At 41.7% G+C, this 26241-nt stretch overlaps 1 protein-coding gene across 1 annotated transcript in view; it reads left to right on the top strand.

The window, feature by feature from the left end:
- The window catches only part of LOC132404022 (probable E3 ubiquitin-protein ligase HECTD4), a 314805-nt gene that overhangs the window by 204603 nt on the left and 83961 nt on the right, over nucleotides 1-26241 (top strand). Inside the window, exons 38-46 of the mRNA XM_059987975.1 lie at nucleotides 1203-1284; nucleotides 2840-3042; nucleotides 5939-6074; nucleotides 11866-12048; nucleotides 12707-12871; nucleotides 13793-13962; nucleotides 22060-22175; nucleotides 22921-23024; nucleotides 24962-25123. Coding sequence (XP_059843958.1) covers nucleotides 1203-1284; nucleotides 2840-3042; nucleotides 5939-6074; nucleotides 11866-12048; nucleotides 12707-12871; nucleotides 13793-13962; nucleotides 22060-22175; nucleotides 22921-23024; nucleotides 24962-25123 — 1321 coding nt within the window. The remainder of the gene's footprint in view (nucleotides 1-1202; nucleotides 1285-2839; nucleotides 3043-5938; nucleotides 6075-11865; nucleotides 12049-12706; nucleotides 12872-13792; nucleotides 13963-22059; nucleotides 22176-22920; nucleotides 23025-24961; nucleotides 25124-26241) is intronic.

Here is a 26241-nt window from a genome sequence, read left to right as displayed (position 1 = left end):
AAAGAGCCATATGAAGGGGAAAATAGGTCTCAGACCATGCTCCCCGCTGTGTCTAATTGGTCTTTAGACAGCTTGCTGCTGCCAAATGCATTTGAGCTTTTAAATAGTACTTAATTTTTTAAAATCAGGAAAAATAAATTATATAAAAAATTGCTTGCTATGAATTAAAATGAAGTTTTAAAAATAATCTGCATTTTCAAAATCAAAAGCAGCCAACCTATTAAATGAATGGAGTTGCATTTAATTTGGCAGCCACCACTGGTATAGGTATAAAGTTTGTCTAACACCGCAATCCAGAGTGAAATGGGAAATCAGATTTAGATTCGGGGGGCTGCTTCATTGAGCACCGCTCGCTACTCTGTTTGGCATTTCCCAGTGGTGTTTCCCAGTGGCCACTCATTTCAGTTTTACTTCCCATTCCCATTCTGACAAATTTGTCCATAACCCAACCCCCCATACTGCCATGACAAAGTCACAGTCAAGTTAGAGGAGCAACACCTCATATTCCATTTGGACAGCCTCCATCATGATGGCATGAACATCGATTTCTAACTTCTGATAATTTCTCTCTCCACGCCCTTCTCTTTTGTTATTCCTCTCAGGTTCTCCTCTCTCCCTTCTCCACTCCTCACCTGCCCATTACTTCCCTCTGGTGCCCCTCCTCTTTCCCTTTCTCCCATAGCCCTCTCTACTTTCCTATCAGGTTCCTTCTTCAGCCCTTCACCTCTTCCATCTATCAGCTCCCAGACTCTTGTATCATTGCGCCTTCCCTCACCTAGTTTCACCTGTCACCTGCAAGCTTGTCAACCTTCCCTCTTTCCTCACCCACCCACACATTCTGGCTTCTTCTCCCTTCCTTTCTAGTCCAGATGGAGGGTCTTGGCTCAGAACATCAACTGTTTATTCCTCTCCAGAGATACTGCCTGATCTGCTGAATTCCTTCAGCATTTTGTCTGTGCTGTTCAAGATTTCCAAAGACTGCAGAATCTGTTGTGTTTTTGAGTTAGTTGAGGCTATTTTATTTTCTAATTTAGTAGCATTTAAAGTTATTACTTGCTGCCAGTCCAGTGCAATTTTAGATGTGCTGGATAATTTCCTTTGTTGTGCAAAGGAAAGAAATTGTGTTAAGTAAGATGACAGTTCAGCTGTAAAATAAGGTTTACTTGAACTATCATGTAATAATCTTGTCCATTCCTTTACAGTAGTTCAGAAGGACGTCCTTTCCGACTGGGCACTGGAGCCAACATGGAGAAAGTAGTAAAGATGGATCGAGATATGACTAAAGTAAGGAATTGTATGAAGATCAGTTTAGTGCTACAGTATACTGATGACTGCACCATTTACATAGACTGGAAGTTGAACCTGTCTCTCTGAAGTCTCTGGTTCAGTGTGGCCTCAGCAAAATCTATGGCAGGAGAAAAAAATACTCTCTTGTGCTTGTTGTTCCATGAACATACCCACCAGAGAAAATTACTGGTAGATACAAAGCAGCTTCTTTATTTGAGAAAACAAGGTACAGCAGGCATCATGGTGAGAAGCTTTCGGTGGAAAGGTTTACATGGGGCTCAATATCTTATGTGCCAAACATGAAAAGACAACTCCATATTTACTAGGTATGGATAATGCTTTCTTTGAAACCACATACAACCATCACACCACCTGATTTGTATCCACACCACAGGCATCCAAATGAATTTTAATCAGTATTGTCTGGTCTAGGATTCACAGCTTTTTGGAACCCATTGTTCAGAGCTGCACTTCAAATTGAATGCCCAATACATTTTCTAAAGAAGAGGTGTAGTTTCACACTAATAAGGGAGAACATAATGGCAGTTCTTAAAGACGATATTCTGGAGCCTGGAGGAATCATCCAATGAGCTGATATGGGTAGAACTTTGGAATAAGGGAGAACTAGTCATTTTGCTGGGGATGTACTATAGAGTTCCCAATAGAAGCAGGGATTAGAGCAGGGGTTCCCAACCTGGAGTCCACTGACCCCTTGCTTAATGGTAGGGGTTCATGACATTAAAAAAGTTGGGAATCCCTGGATTAGAGAATCAGATATGGGAGCAAAGTGCAAGAAGATGCAAGAGCAATCATATTATAGTAATAGGAAATTTTAAATTTTCCAGTGTTGATGGGGATTGCCATATATTGACACATTATATATTGTCAGTTATATGATTCACATAATACATACATGTATCAATGTTAGTTTGACACACATGGACGTATGTCCAAGAAAATCCTTGAGACGGTTATGTGGAATTCTACTAGAAACAAGGTGTTTGTCTTAGTACATGAAGCAGAGTGGGTAGGAAGTACCTGAGAGGCCACACTTTGGGAAAAGTAAGTGCCATTCTGCCAGTTTCAAGTTATTAGTGGAGAGGGATATGGCCTTGAACTGGGAGAAGGCTACTTTAAATAATGTAAGAGAGTTTGGGAGCAGATGCTTGTGATAAAATAATAGCTGCTAAATTGGAATTCTTTAAAACAGTTACTAAGAGTTCAGGGCCAATGTGTTTCAGTAAGGATGAAAGGCAAAGATAGCAAGATTAGTGAACCTTGGATGATAAAGGACATTGAAGGTTTGATCATGAAAGAAAAATAAACACACGAATAAAATGCTTTGTAGATAATGAAAACATGAAAGAAGTGTTTCCTTTTGGGGAATTAGAAGTTCATGGTTGAAGGCACCATGAATTAATATTGTATTATAAATGACTACATACTTGTTATACCATATCTTCTGACTTATCACTGATAATGCCATAAATTTTGAAAAAAAATCAGGTGTTTGTTGACAAAAATATTGTTTAATGGTGTCTTTGGTTTGCAGAGTGGATACTGTGAAGTTATCACAGAAGAGGCAGCTGCAGCCTTGCGCAAGGCGACCAAGTGGGCACAGTCAGGGCTAATTGTCAGTGTGGGACCACCAGTAGATGTTGCTGCTCAGGAGGCTATTAGTGGACTGACAACTGGCGATAAGAAAAAGACTGCTCAGACATCCATTTGCAGAGAGAAAAATGCAGAACTTGCCAGGTACGAAATAGTAAGAGGGAAAAGAGAAATAGAGCTGAGGTGTTTTCTTGATTTTGGGCAAAATTAGACTCTTCTAGCTATTCCAAATCAGGTTTATTATCACTGACATGCAGTAAGTTGTGAAATCTGTTACTTTACGGTAGCAGTACAGTGAGATACATAAAATATGACTTTTTCCATAAGAAATATATAGATAAAAAAGTAAATGTATAGTGCAAACGAGAATACAATCACAAGGTTGTGTTCATGTTTTCATAGGCCATTCAGAAATTTGATGGCAGAGAGGAAAAGCTGTTTCTAAAAACTTTGTGTGTGTGTGTCTTTAGACTGTTGTACCATCTGCCTCCTCCCTAATGGTTATAATGAGAAGAACTGCTAAAAATCATTGAGTTATTAGATTATTTGTATCTGAACTAAACTTTTTTGAATGGTGAAGCTAGTTGTAGCTAGTTTTCACAGATAGTGGAAACTAGAAACGTAATGAAATCAAAATAAATCATGTAATTGTGATATAGTGTTAAGGGGGGAATCAAAAATCGATTGACTTGGGTACAAGGGAAAATTGAGGAATGATGACAAATATAGTAAGCCAAGAACACTCAACAGTGCTCTCCCACAGAATGGTACTGTTGCATGTGACATGAATTTATCTATATCAACAATAATGTTTTAAACATGGAGGCAAAATCTTTTAAGGATCTTGAAACCACACTGACTATAACTTGCCAGCAGTGGCTAACTGCTTTCATAAGTGGAGATTGTTAAACTAAAACCATCTTTTCACTTCCCGTCTTGATGACAGCAAGGCATGTAGCAGCTTCAACTGTAGCTGCTTTGACGAAAAGGTGTGTCACAGTTTAACACTCACCTTCAGCGATCTTTGGCTGTTTGTTAAGACTACATTAACAATAAATAAGTGAATGAACATCATTTGCATTTTAAGTGGTATAACTCTGGTTGCAGAACTTTCTGTTATCTGGATTCCAATCAGAGCTTTGGTCCCAGAAGGTATATGTTATGCTCCTATCTAGCCTCAAACATCAAACAAAGCTTAGTAGTGCACAACCACGTTATATCAAATCCAGTTCTTTAGTTATCAGCCTCCCTTCCTCCCATTAAATTGGATACAGCAAAATACAGAGCAGCAACTTGGACTTTCAAGACTTTCTCTTTGGACACAAATCTGACACCTACTCCTACTTCTCAAGTCCTAGAAAAAAGCCTGGGCAGATATCTTCACAATGCAATAACTGAACAGCTATGCTTCATTTGTGAGTTGGAGTATGTAGTCAGAATTTTACAGGATAAGGCTGCTCATAGCCAACAAGTCCACTTCGATGGACCTTAAAATGACACCTGGTATAACTGGAAATTTTCATCAAGCAAACTGTGGCATTCTATACTGACACAAGTTTCAACGCAGCATTTTGGAATAGAAATTGTTTTCTGGTAAAGGCATTGGACTGTTCCAGCAATTTGGAATTAAAACTAATGATAGTTTCTGCTCCTGAATTCATATGAATTAATTCAATAAGTGATTAAAAATTGAAGTTTTCCATCCAAAAACATTTGATATTCCAAATGATGTCAACTTGATCAGGATCTGAGATTGACCAAAGATAATGAGCATATTTCTCATTAATAATTGGATGAAAATTGAAGCACTGTGCAACTTGGTTAAAAGGAAGTTGTGAACAGCTTTAATCTTTGGTTTCCTTTCTAATAACTGTAAAACAAGAGTATATTCTAGCAGGGATAAAGCAGTGGCTGACTGGCAAGAGGCAAAAAATGGGAATAAAGGGATCTTTTTCTGGTTGGCTGCCAGTGACTAATGGCGTTCCACAGGGGTGTTGGGACAAATGGGTGTTGGGATTCTTTTTACATAACATGTCAGTGACTTGAATGATGGAATTGATGGGTTTGTTGCAAAGCTTGCAGATTATATGAAGATAGGTGGAGGGCAGGTAGTTACGAGGAAGTAGAGAGACTACAGAAGGACTTAGATTAGGAGAATGGGCAAAGAAATGACAGATGGAATACAATGTTGGATCATGTACTTTGGAAGAAGAAATGAAAGGGTTGACTGTTTACTAAGTGGAGAGAAAGTACAAAAAACTGAGGTGCAAAGTGTCTTGGGAGTCTTTGTGCAGGATTCCTTAAAGGTTAATTTGCAGGTTGAATCTGTGGTGAGGAAGGCAAATGCAATGTTATAATTCATTTCAAGAGGACTAGAATATAAAAGCAAGGATGTAATGTTGAGTCCTTATAAAGCACTGGTGAGGCATCACTTGGAGTACTGCGAGTAGGTTTAGGCACTTGGGCACTTTATCTTTAAAAGGATGTGCTGTAACTGGAGAGGGTTCAAAGGAGGTTCACAAAAATGATTCCAGGATTGAATGGAATGAAGAGTGTTTGATGACTCTGAGTCTATATTCACTAAAATTCAGAAGAATGAAGGACAACCTCTTTGAAACCCATCAAATGGTGAAAGACCTTGATAGAGTGGATGTTTCCTATGGTGGGAGTGTCCAAGACCAGAGGACACAGCCTTAGAATAGAGGGGCATCTTTTTAGGATGGGGATGAGGAGGAATTCCTTTAGCCAGAGAGTGGTGAATCTGTGGATTTCTTTGCCACAGGCAGCTGTGGAGGTCAAGTCTTTACATATATTTAAGGCAGAGGTTGATAGATTCTTGATTGGTCAGGGCATGAAGGGTATACGGCGAGAAAGCAGGAGATTGGGGCTGAGAGGAGAACTAGATCAGCCATGATGAAATGGTGAAGCAGACTTGATGGGCCAAATGGCCTAATTCTGCTCCTATATTATTGTCTTATGGTATAAATTGAATCTTTATATATTTCCATGACTTAATTGGTTCTTCGATCTTTTCCATTAGGACAGACCCAGTCAGACCCTTTATCAGTGGTCACGTAGCAAACAGCATGGCAGCAGAGGTGATTGCTCTGTTGCACAACTTGCTGATGGCTCCCGAGTTCAGCACGGCTCAGATATGGACCACTACAGCAGAAAAGGTAATAAAACAAATGCATGCTTCAGGAGGAAAACAATTCCGAAAGCATATAGATCCTTGCTCTTGGAACCAGGATTATTAGGCTATGGCTGATCTTGACCCTTATCACAACTTTCCTTGCATCTTTAGGATTCATGGTTTAAAGTGACATACAGTGAGGAAGAGCAGTTAAGTAATTTCTGAACTCTGCAATATTCATGTTCTGCAAAGATATTTTTCCACTCAGAAATTCAATAACTTACTTCAGCTTGGGCAAATACAGTAAAATTCTGTTAATGTGACATGCTTAGGACTATGGTAGTGAAGGGTGTCCAGATTTTTTGAGACTGTTGGCTGTTATTTGAAGCCCTGAAACTACTTTAACATTTTATATAATAGAGTAGTCCAAAAAAATCTTTCAGTGAACCTGATTAGTTTCAAGTGAGTGAGAGAAACAGGCCCAGGCAGTTTCAGGGGTTGGGGGGGGGGGGGGGGAGCATTGGAGCTAGGGTTGAGGTCATGAACTGGCGCTCACATGAATTTGGAAGAAACACAGGAATCAGCACCAAGACGGATGCCGAACTTCTGAGATTCGTGACTGTTCAGATGACAGATTATTAGAGTTTGACTGTGGTTTGAAATTGACTTAGAGTTTTAATACTTAAGGATTCTGCTATCATAGACAACTTCTTTGCTGTTTGTTGTGCCACCAACTTCAGGTTCATCTGCAGATTTATCAATCAGTTATATTTAGCTATAAATTAAAAAAGTAATGAGGGATAGCCTCCCCACGTGGCTGCTTTCTAGTACTGTTATTTTTTTTCAAGAAAAGTTGTGTTGTTTGTATATGTTTGGAGTGAGATTGACTAATTAAAACGGATCATACAGAAGCTAAAGAGACATGTCAGGTTAAATAAAGGGAAGCTTTTAATTATCAGTGAATTTCCATATTTTTCCCCAGGAGATTTCTATTAAAGTGGACAACTATATTTCTACTGAATTTATCATAATTTTTGATAACTTTGAAAGCAATTACAGAAATATTATTCTAAAATTCTTGTTGCTTAATGATGAGTTAGTCAATTTGTACTGTAGTTCTGACTTTTGATTTTAAAGTACAGTGGATTCCAGTTAATTGAGCAGCCACTTATTTGGGACAACTCTTAAAAGAAAAAAATTAATTGAGAACACTGACTGTTTCTCTTCATTTATTTGGGACACCATGCTGCTCAATTGGGACAGGAGACTGTTGCCAAACAATTTCTAACTAGTGTCAGTCTCGTGTACTTGTATGGCTGTTCAACACTACACTGTGCTTATAGCGATCAGTTTTTAAATATTGTAGCATCAGATGCATATGTTTGAGTTCAAAGAGCAGTGATTTTTGACACTGATAGTTGGCAAGAAATAAGCAGTAAGACAATTCCAAACTGCTTTGCTCATTGCAGTTTCAAGCATTCAAGCTTGGAGATGCTGGAAACAGCAGAGTGAAAATCAAGCAACTTCACTATGAAGAATTTTAAAATATCAACAATCATTTTGAATATTGTAATGCAAATGAAGATTTGGAGGATGCAATTGTCAATAACATTGTATGAAGGCAGTCCATTATCTGTTAGTAGGTGTCTGCATTGATTTTGTTCATTGTGTATATTGGATGAATTCCTCCATCAATAACAATTAGGAACTAATACACAGTTTTATGGTAGTGTCGTACTATTGTTAGTGTTCTAATTTTTTTCTGTATTACATTTAAATATATAAGTTGTTGCTCAGTTTGTCTTTTTTATATCTTTTTAACTGTTTCCACGTAACTTGCAACCGCTTCATTGGGCCAAAATGTACTAGTCCCGGTGTGTCCCAGTTAATCAGAATCCACTAGTTAATTTGGCACAGGAGTTTCTCGTAGTCTTGAATATAACATTTTGATATTCACTTTATTCTTTCGTGGTTATACAAGGGTATCTGAGCACTTGTATTTTTGCAGCAGAAAAGCTGCAATTAAAGAACCTGAAGCTCAGCTCGGAGTTGATCAGCTTCATCATGACTTGGGTTGGCTCTTGATAGGCGTAGGGTAAAGTTCTAGACCATAGAGTTTCTAAAGGCACAGAACTCCAAAATATTTCCATTTGTGATTAAAAAAAATGTTGTCCTCATTTGTACCTTTGTGTACTGACATTTCCAATTCTTGAACCCATTTCATTATTTATCTTTACGTTGTCTGCTGACACGTTATTTGAAAATAGTTTTCATTTGTATACCAATGATGCTCAGCTTTATCCATCCACAAATACCCTTCAATCTGTATTGGTAAATATATTAGCTCCACAGGTAGCATAAAGGGTGAGACAAAATTTCTTGCAGCTTATCACTGATAATACAAAAAGCAAACTTTTATACTGTGCCCATCCCATCCCCCAGAAATTTTTTGCCTAGAATTGGATCCCTTCATTTCCAAAATACCTGTTCAATCCTGGACTAAGTTTTAAAGATCACAAAGAATCCAACAATGCCTATTTCCCTCATTGCAACATCTATGTTTCCTATGTGTGTTACCCTGCTTTGACAAGGTGCCGCACATGAGGCTGCTAAACAAGATGAGAGCCCATGGAATTACGGGAAAGTTAACATATGTGGATAGAGCGTTGGTTGATTGGCAGGAAACAGAGAATGGGAATAAAGGGATAAAGTGGTGTTCCACAGGGGTCCATGTTGGAGCCACTTCTTTTTATGTTATATATTAACAATTTGGATTATGGAATAGATGGCTTTGTGGCTAAGTTTGCTGATAATACAAAGATAGGTGGAGGGGCCGGTAGTGCTGAGGAAACAGAGAGTCTGCAGAGAGACTTGGATAGATTGGGGGAATGGGCAAAGAAGTGGCAAATGAATTACAATGTCAGAAAGTGTACGGTCATGCACTTTGGTAGAAGAAATAAACGGGCAGACTATTATTTAAATGGGGAGAGAATTCAAATTTCTGAGATGCAACAGGACTTGGGAGTCCTTGTGTAGGATACCCTTAAGGTTAACCTTCAGGTTGAGTCAGTGGTGAAGAAGGGGAATGCAATGCTGGCATTCATTTCCAGAGGAACAGAGTATAGGAGCAGGGATGTGATGTTGAGGCTGTATAAGGCACTGGTAAGACCTCACTTGGAATACTGTGTGCAGTTTTGGGCTCCTTATTTAAGAAAGGATGTGCTGACATTGGAGAGGGTTTAGAGAAGATTCACTAGAATGATTCCGGGAATGAGAGGGTTAACATATGAGGAACGTTTGACCGCTCTTGGACTGTACTCCTTGGAGTTTAGAAGAATGAGGGGGGACCTCATAGAAACATTTCGAATGTTGAAAGGCATGGACAGAGTGGATGTGGCAAAGTTGTTTCCCATGGTGGAGGGGTCTAGTATGAGAGGACATGACTTGAAGATTGCAGTGCGCTCATTCAGAACAGAGTTGCGAAAAAAAATTTTTAGCCAGAGGGTGGTGAATCTATGGAATTTGTTGCCACGGGCAGCAGTGGAGGCCAAGTCATTGGGTGTATTTAAGGCAGAGATTAATATGTATCTGTGTAGTCAGAGCATCAAAGGTTATGGTGAGAAGGCGGGGAATGGGACTACAGGGGAGATTGGATCAGCTCATGATGAAATGGCGGAACGGACTCGATGGGCTGAATGGCCGACTTCTGCTCCTTTGTCTTATGGTCTTATTAAGTTTACCACTTACTCCTTATACTTTTATTACCTCCATGTTCATCACTCTCACTGCCATCATCACCAGACTCATTTTCTCCACAAAATCGCAACTTTTCCAAGTCTATGACTTGCCTTCTACAATCCTCTACATCCGCTCTGCAGTCACTGATGCTTACACCATACACTAGGGCAGGGGTCAGCAACGTTTACCACTGAAAGCCATATGGACCCATTTCCCACAGAAAAGAAAACACTGGGAGCCACAAAACCCGTTTGACATTAAAAATGAAATAACACTGCATACAATGGTTTTTTTTGCCTTTATGCTATGTATAAACAAACTATAATGTGTTGCATTTATGAAATTGATGAACTCCTGCAGAGAAAATTAAATTACATTTCTGCATGCAACAAAAACATTTTGAACTCCGAAAAAAAGACGTTGAGTTGAAGGTTACTCCATAGTTAGCCTACCTTGGATCGAAAAATTGAAAGAAATCTCGCACTGGCGGGTGTCAGGCATTGGCAGTGGTGACGTATATTAATAGCGATAAAAAACACGTAGCAGTGTGCTACACGCAGCACTAAAATAACGACACTGCAGTCAAAGATAACTTTATTTGAACTAAACAGCCTTGCTTTAAAGCCTCCCTCAACCCATCCCCGTGGGCGTGGATGCTCCAAAAGACACGTACTCACAAACCCCCGTAGGCTATCTCCCTTAGCCGGAACGGTGGCTAATTGTGAGCCAGTTCGGATGTGCCAGGAAATGGGGTCGCCACAACGTTTTATTTAGATTGTACAAGATCACCATAATCTTCAAATTTCGAATTACATTTCAAAAACTAACAAACCACGGGGAGCCGCAGCACAGAGATGAAAGAGCCGCATGCGGCTCCGGAGCCGCGGGTTGCTGACCCTTGCACTAGGGTGTTCTCTTCAGTTACCTGATGAAGTAACTGTAGCCTTTGGCCAAGAGCCGATGTCATCAGGTGGTGCCCAATCTTCCTAGAGAGTTTTGATCCTTAACCACAATACTGTCCAATTAGTGGGTCAGCAGTTTTGGCCAAGTCACTGCCCATTTGCTCCTGACTTCCAGCTCAACTTCTCTTGCCTGCTCCATATCCATTAGGAGGCTCTTCTGCTTTCTCTGCTATCCAGCGTGCTGCTTAGTTCTTGCTCTTTTCATCAAGGCCCAGCACAGACAGCAACCTCCATGCTGACCTTCTACAGGAACACTCTATAGCCGTTATCCTCTGGGAATAGCCACGTCTGCCATCCTTTGTCCCTGCACTCCTGGTCTAAGGGCTTTCGCCTAGTGAGCCTCCCTTGTCTTCAGTGGACTACAGTGCAATGTCTGGTCAAAATGAGGTTTGCACCACCTCTGGGAACCGCAGCTTCCTCCACATCGCCCCTTACCTCCCATGATTTGGCAGTTTGCTGTAGATTGGATTTAGGCCACTTTGATATGACTGGTGTGGCCCTCTCTTTGAGAAAAATGATTGCCTTGTTTGCCCCTCTGTCCTCTGGTCTCTTTTTACACCTCTCCTGCTCCAGTACATCAGCAAGGGACATCTGGACCTTGTGGTGCCATGTGTTAAAGATGTTTTGCATCGTGACATCGTGTGTGCCAGTGAACCCCACTGACCACAAAGCCTGCAGTTAGGGTCCTCTCTCAGCCCCCATGTGTGCAGCTATGATGGTGTAGGTAGAGTGTCATACATGGACTGCAGGAGGAAAGAAATGCGGAAGGGCTCCAGTCTCCAAAGCTCTGCCCAAGTGATCTTGTGCTTAGGAAGATCCCATTTCGTTCAGGTGCCCTGTGATTCCTCCCCCCTCCCAAATCCACTGCCTTCGATACCTGCCGTTTGTCCTCATGGTTCAGTACCTCTGCCTGGACCATGTCACGCCTACCCTTGCAATTGCACTTTAAGCCATGTTTTTTCTAAAAATACTAACTCTCTCTTAATTCAGAAACGCACTTAATTATTTATAACCATCTTCGTAACTTTTCCCGAGAATCTAATTATAATGTTCATTGGGATGTTTTGTTATGCTAAAGACATTGTACATTTCCTTTCTGAAAAGTTAACTGGAGTCATTTTCTTCAATTGGCAGGTTCTTTCTCGAGCATTGATGTATATCCCTCAGCTTGGTAAATATGCAGAGAGTGTCTTGGAGAATGGAAGTAGCAGTGGGAGAAAATTGGCAAAACTACAAGCTATTGGACGGCAAGCAGTAGCTGCACTCTGTGCACTTGGTGGCTTCAAAGAAACCATTAAGATAGGATCTGAAGTACAGGTATTCTCATTTTTTGCCACTCCTGTATGTAAAGTTAATTTATGGGGAGTGTATACATAGAATTATTATTTTGAGTGTTTTGTAGATGTTGATACATACCTATCAAATGTTGATAGATATTTAGAGTTCTGCCAGGATGTTCTGTCCCAGGGTGTGGCTTCACCACCTGTTAAAGTTTCTCAGGGTATTGTTGTTAGGATCCAGCTTCACAAACCTGTCTGGTTTTTTGGACTTGAGTTTAGTCCATTATTGCCAGCTGCTGAAAAGCCATGTTGAGAGAAAATGTTGCAGGTAAGTGCGAGGATGGCAAGTCAGACAGATTTGTAATTGGGGCCATAATTTGGGCAATTTAGTTCTTATTGAATAGTGGAATAGTCTCAGGGAACTGAATTGCTTGCTTCTGTTCGTTTGGGTGGGGAGAGCAGATGGATATAAGAAGAGAGTTTCTAAATTAGATAATAATTTATATGTGGGGATGGAGCTGATGAATGGACAGAGAAGAGGAAGATCTCTTGTCAAGTGATTGTGCAGCATGGTCTGAATTTGCGCTGTAACTTGGAGTACTATTCTTGTAAAATAAAGCTATATTTTTTAATGTTGGCATTATTCTTCAAAAAAATGCTTTGGTTTGTGAACATGAGCCAATTTTCCCTGTTAGATTTCAGGGAAGGGGATATCAGGAAGCATTGGAGTGGTGACCTCCATTAATGAGCAAGAAGGAATTGCCACAGTCCGGCTCCCTTTATCTAGTTGTCGAAAGGCGTCGAAAGCATCAGATATAGTAACTGTTCCATTATCAAGACTCTGTACTCCACGATGTGAGGTGAGTGGTTTACAGAAACCAGAAAATTTTAAGATACTAATGTACTGGTTTTGAACATTTCCTTGTACCATTATTGGTCCAGAAATAAGCTATTTGCTGAAATTCAAAAGACAATACAGGTTCTGGGGAAATCTGAAATTTAGAAAAAAGTTGCAAACTCTCGGCAGATTATGCAGCATCTATGGATAGAGAACCGAATTTAAGGCCTTTCAAATCTGGGGAAATTCAGATGAAATAATTGGTTATTTGGGGAAATAAATAAATATATATACTAAAGTTATTATGAACTCCATGGAGCATGTGGGGATCTTCCGCTATCCAGGCACTCTTTCTTTCTTTTTTTTTCCTTTCTTTCTTTCTTTCTTTCTTTTTTATATAGGGATGTTAGGGGGGAGGGGTTAAGGGGAGGGGGGTAGGGTATATATATTTTTTTTCTCTCATATTTTCTTTTATTTCTGTAATTATTTGAAAACTCAATAAAAAAGTTTAAGAAAAAAAAATCAATCTGGGGAAATTCGGTAAGGGTCTTTCATATAAAACATTACCACTGTTTTGCACTGTTCCTAATGTGCTGCCTATGTTATGAAGTTTGGGTGATACTGTTTAGACTAGGGATATGCCCAGCTGATCAGAATATACAATGAAAAGTAAAAAAGAAAGAGTAAAATGACCAGTTTTGATACACACAGAAAGAAAGAACAAGTTATCTGAAGTTAAGGAATTTAATATTGATTTTAAAAATATTGTTAGTTTCCTGCAAACCAATTTGCAATTAGCTGTATGCTGTCAAAACTTAGGAGAGTAATGTAAGCAAAGTGTAGATCCAAAATAGTTAACTGTTTAAAATCCCTAGTAATGTAAGGTACAATATATATCATGAATGCTTCTTAATATTTATATTTGATCTTCTTTATTTTATAGGCCTTGCCCTTGCATAAACTGTCCATCACTGAGAAAGTAGTGCAAGCAGTTCAATCCATGTTGCTTCCACAGGAAGGCAGTCTCTCAATTCTGACCTCACTCCCTGCAGTAGGTGATGGCTCCACCCCTGTGATGGCAGTAGTACGACTCGTAGCTGAAATAAGAACTAGGTAATGGAGCCAAGATTAGGCTGCGATATTTTTACTTGTTGCATTTGTATCAGGTCTGTTACCCTGTTCCTGCAGAGCTTGTTTTTTAAAAACTTCAAACAATATGCTTGCTGTTCTTTTTAACAAAAAAATCTAATGTCAGTTCTAATATTAGCATCAGTTAGAAGAAAGAATAGGGTTTGAGCAACTTTGGCATTGGATTCTGTCTTTATGCATGAAATTGTGCATTGAATATAAGCCAAATACGCTTCAATGAAGTTGAAGATGTCGGCCAGAATTGGTGATGGTATGGCGACCCACTTTCTGCGTAGGCGAACCGGCTTACAAATAGCCAGTGCGCAGGGAGAGACTTTGGTAATGCACCTCTGACGTCATTTCTGCCCGGATAGGGTGGGTGCTAGGGATTAAATGCCAGCGCCGCGAAGTTTGAATAAACTAGTCTTGAAACGACTTGCCGACTGCGTGTCGTTATTTCAGCGCTGTGTCGCTACATTGGTGACCCCGATGGTCCAAACAGGATTTGGACCAAAGATGACCGACTCTTCATCTGTTCACGCAGTTTCGCTAAAACTGCCGACTTTCTGGATGCTGCGACCACGCGTGTGGTTTAGCCAAGCAGAAGCCCAGTTCCAGATTCGGCAGATATCTTCTGATTCCACGCGTTACTATCACGTGGTGAGCGCCCTTGACCAGGAGACAGCCGCCCAGATTGCGGATTTCATACAGTCGCCCCAGAAAGAAGGCAAATATGAAGCATTCAAAGCGCTGGTCATTGGGACTTTTGGCCTCTCAAGGCGTGTGCGGGGTGCCCGCCTGCTTCACCTGGATGGTTTGGGAGACAGGTTGCCATCAGCATTGATGAACAAGATGCTGGCCCTAGCTGACGGACACAAGCCCTGCCTCATGTTCGAGCAAGCGTTCTAGAGCAACTGCCCGAGGACATACATCTGCCGCTGGCCGACGCAGATTTCAGCGACCCCCCCGGAAGGTGGCAGCCCGGGCAGACGTGCTGTGGAAAACCAAGAGGGAAAGCATGGCGTTCATCGGTCAGATTACCAGGCCGAGCGCCCAACAGCAGACCAGACCAGGCCCAGCAGGGGGGTGCACACAACACAGAGGCAGGAGTGAGGAGGCCAGTTAACAGTGGTGTTTCTACCACCAGTGGTGGGGCACAGAAGCCCACCATTGTCGCCCACCCTGCAAGGGCCAGGGCCAGCTGCTGCTAATGACTATGGCGGCCTGCCACCAGGACAGCCTCTTGTACGTTTGGGACAAACAGTCGGGACGCCGCTTCTTGGTCGACAACGGAGCGGAAATCAGCGTCTTGCCCCCGACGGGGAACAGCACCCGCAACAGGAAGCCAGGACCCACCCTGAGGGCTGCAAATGGCAGCTTGATACGGACCTACGGCACCCGCACAGTGCAGCTGCAGTTCGGCGCCAGCCGGTTCACGTGGGACATCCCACTGGCCGCAGTGGCCCAACCACTCCTGGAGGCAGACTTCTTGCGAGCTCACAGCCTGCTGTTCGACTTGCAAGGGAAAAGACTGGTACATGCCAAGACTTTCCAGACGTTCTCCCTGGGTGAAGCCAAGTTGCTGGCCCCACACCTGGACTCCATCACGCTGTCGGACAACAAATTCACCAGAATCCTGGCGGACTTTCCATCAATTCTGGCACTGCAGTTCAGGGCAGCCATGCCCAGACATGGGGTACAGCACCACATCCTGACCCAGGGACCATCCCTCCACACCCTCGCACAAAGGCTCCCCCCAGAAAAGAGACCATGCGGCAACTACCGCAGACTGAACGAGGCTACAACTCCAGACCGCTACCCCGTGCAGCACATACAGGACTTTGCAGCAAACCTGCACAGGGCAAGAATCTTTTCCAAAGTAGACCTCGTCCGGGGGTACCATCAAATCCCAGTGCACCCTGAAGACATCCCCAAAACAGCACTCATCACCCCGTTTGGTCTGTTCGAGTTCCTCTGAATGCTGTTCGGCCTGAAGAATGCCACACAGACATTCCAGCGGCTACTGGATGCGGTGAGACATGACCTGGACTTTGCGTTCATCTATTTGGACGACATTCTTATAGCCAGCAGTAGTCGCCAGGAGCATCTGTCCCACCTCTGCCAGCTCTACTCCTGCCTGAGTGATTTCGGCCTCACGATTAACCCAGCCAAATGCCAGTTCGGTCTCGATACCATCGACTTCCTGGGCCACAGGATTACCAAAGACAGGGCAACACCTCTGCCCACCAAGGTAGACGCGATCCGCCACTTTGCCCGGCCCAACACGGTCAAAGGCCTACAAGAGTTTCCACCCCTCAGCAGCCCGTATCATGCGCCCTTTGTACACACTGATGTCGGGTAAAGGCAAGGACATTACTTGGGACGAGGAGGCTGTGGCCGTTTTCGTTAAAGCCAAGGAAGCCTTGGCAGATGCCGCGATGCTGGTGCACCCCAGAACGGACGATCCGACCACCCTCACGGTGGATGCATCCGACACAGCAGTCAGTGGGGTGCTGGAGCAACTCATCGAGGGGCGCTGGCAACCCCTGGCATTCTTCAGCAAGCACCTACGACCACCCGAACTCAAGTACAGTGCTTTCGACTGGGAACTGTTGACACTGTATCTGGCAATCTGGCATTTCAGGTACTTCTTAGAAAGCAGGCCATTCACCATGTTCACGGACCACAAACCATTGACCTTCGCATTCACGAAGGTGTCCGATTCCTGGTCGGCTCAACAGCAGCGACATCTGTCCTACATCTCCGAGTACACGACGGACATCCAGCATGTCTCGGGAAAGGACAACGTCGTGGCGGACGCACACTCCAGACCAGCTGTCCAGGCCCTGTTCCCGGGGGGTGGACTATGCAGCACTGGCAGAGGCGCAGCAGGCAGACGACGAGATGCCCAGCTACAGGACCGCAGTCTCGGGTTTGCAGCTGCAGGACTTCCTTGTAGGCCCAGGTGAGTGGACCCTCCTTTACGACATGGCTACCGGCCAACCTCGCCCCATCGTCCCGGCAGCCTGGGGGCAGCGAGTTTTCAACTCCATACACAGTTTGGCGCACCCATCTATCAGGACAACTGTCTGGCTGGTCTCCAGCAAGTTCGCGTGGTACGGACTTCGCAAGCAGGTCAGTGAATGGGCCAGAACGTGCGCGCAGTGCCAAACAGCCAAGGTGCAGCGACACACTAAAGCCCCGCCGCAGCAGTTCGAACCCACCCACCGGAGGTTCAACCACATTCATGTGGATATTGTGGGCCCCCTACCAGTATCCCGAGGAGCACGGTACCTCCTAACTATGGTAGACCGGTTCACGAGGTGGCCAGAGGCGGTCCCGCTCACCAACACATCTGCCGATTCCTGCACCCGAGCACTGATCACAACCTGGGTAGCACATTTCGGGGTACCGGCCCACATTACCTCCGACAGAGGCACCCAGTTCATCTCCAGCCTGTGGTCAGCAGTGGCCAGCCTGTTGGGAACGCAGCTACACCACACTACTGCCTACCACCCACAGTCGAACGGACTAGTGGAACGCTTCCACTTGAAGTCGGCTCTCATGGCCCGCCTGAGAGGACCTAACTGGGTGGTCGAGCTTCCCTGGGTTCTGCTTGGAATTCGCACAGTGCCCAAAGTGGATCTGCACGCCTTGTTGGCTGAGTTGGTGTATGGCGCATCCCTGACCGTCCCAGGAGAGTTCATACCAGCCCCAAGGGGGCAAGAGTTAGATCCCGCAGCAGTCCTGGACAGACTACGCGAGAGGCTCGGCAACCTGGCCCCCGTACCGACTTCACAGCACGGGCGGACCCCAACCCATGTACCTAAAGACTTGCAGAACTGTAAGTTTGTGTTTTTATGAAGGGGCGGACACTGGGCACCGCTACAGCGGCCTTACGAGCGGCCGTTCAAGGTGATCAAGAACAGCGGGTCCACGTACGTTCTGGACATTGGAGGGAAAGAGGAAGTTTTCACAGTGGACCAACTCAAACCAGCCCATGTGGACTTGGCGCAGCTAGTCAAGGTTCAGGCACTGCGGCGCAGAGGCAGACTTCCCAAACAGAGGCTGATCCAGTCTGTGGGCATTGGGGGTGTATCGCCAGTTCTGGGGGTGGGGAGGTGGGGGGTTATGTGGCGACCCACTTTCTGCGCAGGTGAACTGGCTCACAAATAGCCAGCGCGCAGGGAGAGACCTTGGTAATGCACCTCTGATGTCATTTCCGCCCGGAGAGGGCGGGCGCTAGGGATTAAATGCCAGCGCTGCGAAGTTTAAATAAACTAGTCTCGAAACGACTTGCCGACTTCGTGTCGTTATTTCAGCGCTGTGTGTAGCACATCACTACAATGGGTCCCTGTATAGAAGTAATTTGAAGATTTTTGTAATATGCTGTCTACCTCTCAGGTTTCTTCCATCCCAATTAATTTCTAGTAAATACTCATGACAAGTGTGTTATTTTTTTGTTCAATTCCTAGCTGTCTTTGAACTCAAACTATCAAGGTAAATATAATATAATTCACTAATCTAATCAGGTAGCTTCTGTGGAGAGTGAAACCAAGTTAATGCTTCATCCATAATCTTGTTTTAGAACTTGGATAAGTTAAACCCAAACCAAGTTATTAGGGTGTTAGGAAAGGGAGTAAAAAGAAGGTGAAGGTCTTTGGAGAGCATAACAAAATTTTGATGAGACTGCACCTGAAATAGTGTGCACTTCAGATCATCATACTTTATTAAAGATACGATTTGAGCAGGAAAGGACGCAAAAAGATTCACAAGGATGTTGCTGGGACTCGGAGATCTAACTTTTAGAGAGGCTGGGCCTGTTTTCCTGAAGCAAAGGAGGCAGAGGGTTAACCATTGAGGTTTTTTAAATTATGAGGGGCATGGATGAGATGTATTGTCACGGACTTTGTCCCAGTGTAGGAGAACCTAAAATTAAAAGGAGGTATAGGTTTAAGGTGAGAGAGGAAAGGTTTAAAGGGGTCTTTTATGACTAAGTGGGTTTTGGGTATTTGGAATGAGCTGCCAGAGGAAGTGTTAAAGGTAGGTACAGTGGAGTGTTTAAAAGACATTAGAGCAAGTGTATGGAAAGGGTGGGTTTAAAAGATATGGACCAAATGCAGGCAAATAGGATTAGTATTAGCATGGAAAAGTTGAGCTGAGAAGCCTGTTACCATGCTATATGACTCTATGACAGGGGTTTCCAATCTGTGGTCCACGGACCTCTTAGTTAATTGTAGGGGTCCGAGGCATATGTAAAGGTTGGGAACCTCTGCTATAAGAGAAGTGAAAAATGGAATGATAGATATTTGGTAGAAGAGAGTTGACTGGGTATTTATTGAATAATAAAAGGTAGGTCTTGAAGACGTAAAAATAGAGTTGTTATAGGAGAAACTCCCAAATAAGAAGCGTGTTTAAAAAAATGGATGCTGAAAGTGTGAGCCAAAGGTGACATTTAAGGAAAATGATCCACTAAAGAAAAATCACAAACATCATTTATGATATGATTATGAATATACAGCCAGATATATCTGATAAAATTAAAAATGAACTGGAGAAGGAACTTCAACTTTCTTTACCTATAGAGAAATGGGAGAAAATTTTTCAATTAGCTAATTTTTCTTCTATTTGTGCTAAACATATGTTGATTCAATTTAAAGTGGTACATAGGGCTCATATGTCTGAAGATAAATTAGCTCATTTTTACTCTCATATAAATACGATTTGTGATAGATGTCACTCTGAGGTAGCCTCTCTGACTCAAATGTTTTGGTCTTGCCCCCTTTTGGAAAAATTTTGGAAAGATATTTTTGATATTTTTGCACATTGATTTACAACCTCACCCTATTACTGCAATTTTTGGCTTACCAATGATTGATCTGCCCTCTGCAGTTCAGCGGATGATTGCATTTGCTACTTTAATGGCTAGAAGATCTATTTTAATGAATTGGAAAGAGCTGAATCCTCCAACTACGTCTCAATGGTTTTCCCAAACCATATCCTGTTTAAACTTAGAAAAGATTAGAAGTGGTACCTTTGAACCCTCAGTTAAATTTAAAGAAACTTGGAGGTCTTTTATTCAATACTTTTTAATTTGACCTTTTCTGATTCTTTTATATCATTCATTAATTTGAGTTGAGGAACGGAGTTGAAGACACTAATGACTTTATTTGATAGAATAGCCCAGCTTTGTTTTGTTTAGTTTTAGGTTTGTTCAGTTTAGTTTATTTTGTTTCTGATTTTTCAATTTGGGGTTCTTTTTCCATCTTTTTATTTTTTTTTTGTACCTTGTTTATATCAAGGGTTTGGGAGCTCAATTATAACCATATAACCATATAACAATCACAGCACGGAAACAGGCCATCTTGGCCCTCCTAGTCCGTGCTGAACCCTTAATCTCACCTAGTCCCACCTACCCGCACTCAGCCCATAACCCTCCACTCCTTTCCTGTCCATATACCTATCCAATTTTACCTTAAGTGACACAACTGAACTGGCCTCTACTACTTCTACAGGAAGCTCATTCCACACAGATTATATGGGTGTTACCTGTAGTTTTTACTCAGGTGTTAATTGCCAACAATGTAATCCCACTCCCTCTGTACTATTATGGCTATATTGTATTTATCTTTGAAAAATTCAATAAAAAGATTGAAAAAGAAAGAAAAATCACAAGCAACAGAAAATCTGAAGTAAAAAAGACAGAAGGCCATGGAAGAAGGAAAAGGGGGGAGAAGTGCCAGAGGGAGGTGATGGGTGGGCAAAGAGACAAGGTGAGAGGGGGAAAAGAGAATGGGGAATGGAGAAGGAAAGAGGGATTGGGGGGCATGACTAGAAGTTTCAGAAATTGATGTTTCTGCTATCAGGGAGGAGGCTACCCAAACGGAATATAAGGTGTTTGTTCCTCCAGCCTATGTGTGGCCTCATCACAACAGTGGAGGAGACCATGAATAGACGTATTGGAATGGGAATGGGAAGTAGAATTAAAATGGGTGGCCACTGGGAGATCCCACTTTTTCTGGCGGACAGAGGGTAGATGTTCAGCAAAGTGGTCTCCTAATTACGTTGGGTCTCACCGATATACAGGAGGCCACACCGGACACAGTATATGACCCCAACAGACTCACAGGTGAAGTGTTACCTCACATGGAAGGACTGTTTTAGGTCCCTGAATTGTGAGAGAGGAGCTGTAGGAACACATGTAGCACTTGCTCCACCAAAGCTTTTTGGCCCAAAATGTCAACTGTACTCTTTCTCTAGAAGCTGCCTGGCCTGCTGATTTCCTCTGGCATTTTGTGTATGTTGCACTAAAGAAAAATGGTTGTTTCATTTGTTAACTTGTTAAAGGTGAAATTTATTTGATCATAGTTCAGTAAGTGGAACCTGCTTACACACTGCAATGAAACCAACTAATTAATTTAAAGGTCTAAGGCCTCCTACTACACAATGCTGTCTGAAGGAGATAGCTGATGCTCCCTTGTAGCTCTCTCAAATATTTGGTACATCAAGGACATGAATTCAAATTCAGTTAGTTGATTTTAGCTTTCTTGGTTGCCGCTGTTTTCTGTTTGTAATGAATTATTCAATGAATACTGTTGAAGTTTTGTGTTATGGTGACAGGGGATATTGTTTGTGAAGATTGTTATGAAAATTGAGAATTGGTAGTCTTTATATTGTGAGACAATTTAGTATTCAATGTTTTGTTCTTTACAGATGAGAAAATCTGCAGATGCTGAAAATCAAAGTAATACACACAAAATGCTGGAGGATTTCAGCAGGTCAAGGAGCATCTATGGAAAAGTCAACGTTTTGGACTGAAATCCTTCATCAGGACTAAAGAAAAGAGATGAGAAGGCAGAGCAACTTTTGATCTCTTTTCTCCAGTCCTGATGAAGGGTCTTAGCCCAATATGTCAATAGTTTATTCCTCAGTTGGGTTTTTGTTAACATACTTTTCTTTAATATCTTTTAAATATTGTAATTTATATTAAAGGTGCTCAAACAAACTAAGTTTACTATTCCTGCATTGAAGCCAAGGGTTCTGATCACTTTGACCTAGTTGATAGAACTTTTTTTTTTACAGAGCATGCTTAGTGATGGCCCAGTTACTGGAGGATAGTTTATTCTGCGAGGAATTTATTCAGCAGTGTCCTGCTGCAGTTGAAGTCCTAAACCTGGTAGCACAGGAATGCAGTCCGGGTATGTTTTACTGTTCTGAGTTATCACAGAATTAAATGGATTTGCAAGTTTGGTAATTTTGGAAATACCCTTTTTAATCAGTATGTATGGATGTGGAGTGTAAAGCAATTGCATTAGTATTAACTCTGGCCAAATACTGCATGTGCACAGAGCCACTGAGAATAGAAGGAAATAGAATTAGCATGCACAAATTACAAACAAGAGAATACAAATTTGCAGCCACAGACAATCTGCTGCAGGAACTCAGCAGGTTTGGCAGCATCTGTCTGAGTGTGGGGGGAGGGGAGGAATTGATGATATTTTGGGTCAAAATCCTGAAGCAGGGCAAATATGCAGTTATGATCTGCTTGTCCTTAGACTTGAAACCTAGGAAGTTTGACCCCTTATCAGTAGTACCCTCTTTTCACCTAAACATGCATAATTATTTAATTGTTGTTATAATTAGAAATTAACTGTCCTTGCCAGTAAGGGTTGTTATGTTAAATTAAAGTTACCCAAATGTGCTTATGATTATAAATAAAGCTGCAGTTTCTCCATTTAACCAATTCATTCCTTGCTTCGTATTCTTTGAGGATTTTATTATATTTCTTTCCAGAAGTTTAAAGTCAAAATGTTATTAACTAATGAAGAGTTATTAGGATACCTTTCCTATGGCAATTGTTAGTGGTACTGTGCAGTTGTCCTGTTTATGTATTGTAGATACTTTTACATTCTTTTGTAAGAAGAAATGCCCTTTTGCTTGCAGGTGAGCGACTGGTGGTGGTAGAGGCTCAGTGTGAGAGATTGCGGATGTTATATAGAGACTGTGCCCGCCCTCCTCCTCCCCCCCTACAGTCTGACAGGAGGCAGGTAATAGTGCAAGAATTATTTAAAGGTCACATATTCATTGTTTTACTGCATGTTGTTTACCCTAGTCTAAAGAATATTCTTCTCAGCTCCTCAGTTTTAAATTTTGTTTTTCTATTATCTGAAGAGATTACTAATAGTTACCTAGTAGGGCACAAAACCATTGGGAGGTCTGAGTCAAATTTCCTCTTCCTTTTGCATATAGCAATAAGGTTAATGATGTTGGAGTGTGGATTCATGTCACTGAAGTAAATTATAAAAAGGGGATAGTCTTTGCTCTCACTGATTCGTATCATGAAGTTGTGAAAAGGAATTCAGTTAAATTTGAAATCTAAGTCATAAAGCAAATCATTTGAAGTTATTTTTAAAGAAAGAAACAAACACAGCGCTCTCCTCAGATAAGTTAATGTTTTTTCCCCATTGAATTGAATGTATATAGTTCATTGTCTTAACAGGCATCGTTGGGGGTCAAGTAAAAATTGATGTTGGGTTATATGGCACCAGAATGTTTCCCTTCATCAAGCACGTTTATGGTAGCTGTTTTGCAGGACCATATTGAAAGAACAACTGATGCAAACCACATAGCCATGAAGACATGATTAAAAGCATGGTTAAGGATTAAGCAGCATCTAAAAAGAACAAAGGAAGTTGAAGTTTTAATAAAGGAGTTACATGGAAGTTTTAGTCAAGACAGCCAATGGCATAGCTGCCAATGATAGTGCATTTTGATTTAACATTCATGGCTTGAAGCTCTGCAGATAAGCATACTCTCTTGTACTTTAAGACTTAGGAGCAGATTTAGGCCATTTGGCCCAACGTAGAGTACAGACTGGAAGCTGGTTCTTCAGCCCAACTTAACCTTGCTGACCAAGGTGCCTGCCTAAGCAAGTCCATCCACCAACATTTGGCCCATATCCCTCTAAATCTTTCCTATCCGTATGTCTTTCAAATGTTATTGTACCTGCATCAACTACTGTCTCTGCCAGCTCATTCCCTTTATTCACTGCATGAACAAGTTACCCTTCTGCCCCTTTTAAATCTTCCCCTTCTCACTTTAACCCTTGCATCTAGTTTTTTGTTCTATTTTCCTGGGAATATCAAAATCTAGAGGCCATAAGTTTAGTCTGTCCCTCCAGTGTAACTACATCCTTCCTGATTTCATACACTTTTATCCTTCAGTCTCCTTCATTCCAAAGAATAAAGTTGTAATCTGAAGCTGACCTTTATTTATTTATCGAAACAAATTCGTAATATAGTTTATTTTAATTTTAGTAATCTCGTTTACTTCATAATTTTTAAATGTTCACTTAACTCCTTGTTAACAAGTTTATACTTCTTTAAAACAAAAGGAGCTGCATCACTTTACCTTAATTGACAATGTTGTTTCATATTACAAAAATGATTAATCTGGTTAGCTAGGATTCCAGGAGTTATTTGTGCAGGACGATAGTACTTTGAGAAGCACCTAAATCAAGCAATTCTGTAAAACAATACAAGTATAAATCATTGGGACATCTGATGAAATGCTGTTTCTTACTGGAGAGTTAGATATTGTCCCATGCTCAGTTCTAAATTTATTAGATATTGCACCACAGGAACAGGAATCATTTTTGTTTTCCACTGTTTTAACATTCCCTCCTCAGCCAAAGATCCACATGGTGACTGTAGCTGCTATCATCAATTAGCTCAGTATAGGAAGAAAATCGGTCCAAACACATCTTGGGCAGTAGAACCTTGGACAGTATCAGTTAATACTTGCACTTACAATGCCATTGTTAGAACTTCTAACCTTAGGTATATTTTACGACTTCATCCAGATTGTTGTTTGTTGGTTAGCTGCTTTTGTGGGTATGATTTTGTTTTATAGGAATTAAATATATTTCACTGTTGTTGGTTTTTAAGGAAATTTGAAATTCACATTTTATTCTTTCTTATTCCAGCCAAAAGAAATTACTTGGTCCCCCTCTCGTGTTTTTCCTCCAGTACGTGCATGCATGTTTTCATCTCATCTTACTGCTGTAACATTCCTAGCCGATCCAAGTGCAGGAGGGGGTTTGCCTCGTGGGACATTCATCTATTCTACATCACAGATACCTGTGCAGGTACAATTCTGGCAGTAGTATTCAAAACAAACACTCTATTGTAGGAATCATAGCCACTGCATAGAGTGTATTAACAAGGTAGTATACTGTAATAGGCAGAGGAAAATTCAACTGAGGAAATAAATTTAATATAAAAAGAAACTACTGAAAATATCAGAAAAAAGTTTAAACTTTCAACAGAAGAATTCTGATAAATGTCCTCAACTGAAAAAGTTACCTATATTTCTATTTTCAAATTGTCCTTGACTTGAGTATCTGCAGCATTTTCTATTATTTCAGAATTCTGGCATCCAAGTAGTTTGTTTCCAGACTTTAAATAGACAAACGAGAGAAAAATAGAGGTAAAAACTAACTTATTGCAGGCTAGTCAAAAACTAAACAGAAGAATATTTAGTACCTTGGAAGTGCCTTGCTTAGAATATGATCTCTGTTCCAGTTATAAATCTTGTCATAAGATGTTGACTAGTCTGTGAGCTTACGAGTATTTTCTATTACTTCACGTATTCCCGAAGCTTGTGGTGTTCTGATAATAGGATACAGGAGCAGAACTAGTCCATTTGGCCCATTGATCCTGCTGTGCCATTGCAATATGGCTGATCCAGTTTTCTTCTCAGCCCAGAACTCCTGCCTTCTCCCTTTATCTCTTCATGCCCTGAATAATCAAGAATCTATCAACCTCTGCCTTAAATATACATAGAGACTTAGCCTCCATAGCTGCCTGTGACAAAGAATTCCACTGATTCTTCACTCCCTGGCTAAAGAAATTCCTCTTCATCTCCAGTCTAATAGGACACCACTCTATATTGAGGCTGTACTTTCTATTCTTAGACTCTCCCACAGAAGGAAACATCCTCTCCACATCCACTCTATCAAGACCTTTCACATTCGATAGGTTTCAATTAGGGCACCCTTCATTCTTCTGAATTCTAGTGAATACAGGCCCAGTGCCATCAAAAGCTCTTCATATGACAAACGTTCAATCCTGTAATATTTTCATGACCCACCTTGGAACCCACTTCAGTTTTAGCACATCCTTTCTAAGGTAAAGGGAACAAACCTGCTGACAATACTCCAAGTAAGACCTCACCAGTGCTTTATAAAGTTATATCTTTGCTTTT

This window comes from Hypanus sabinus, chromosome 13, assembly GCF_030144855.1.
Source record: "Hypanus sabinus isolate sHypSab1 chromosome 13, sHypSab1.hap1, whole genome shotgun sequence".
In the NCBI taxonomy this organism is placed as follows: Eukaryota; Metazoa; Chordata; class Chondrichthyes; order Myliobatiformes; family Dasyatidae; genus Hypanus; species Hypanus sabinus.
This window is presented reverse-complemented; position numbering and strand designations above follow the sequence as displayed.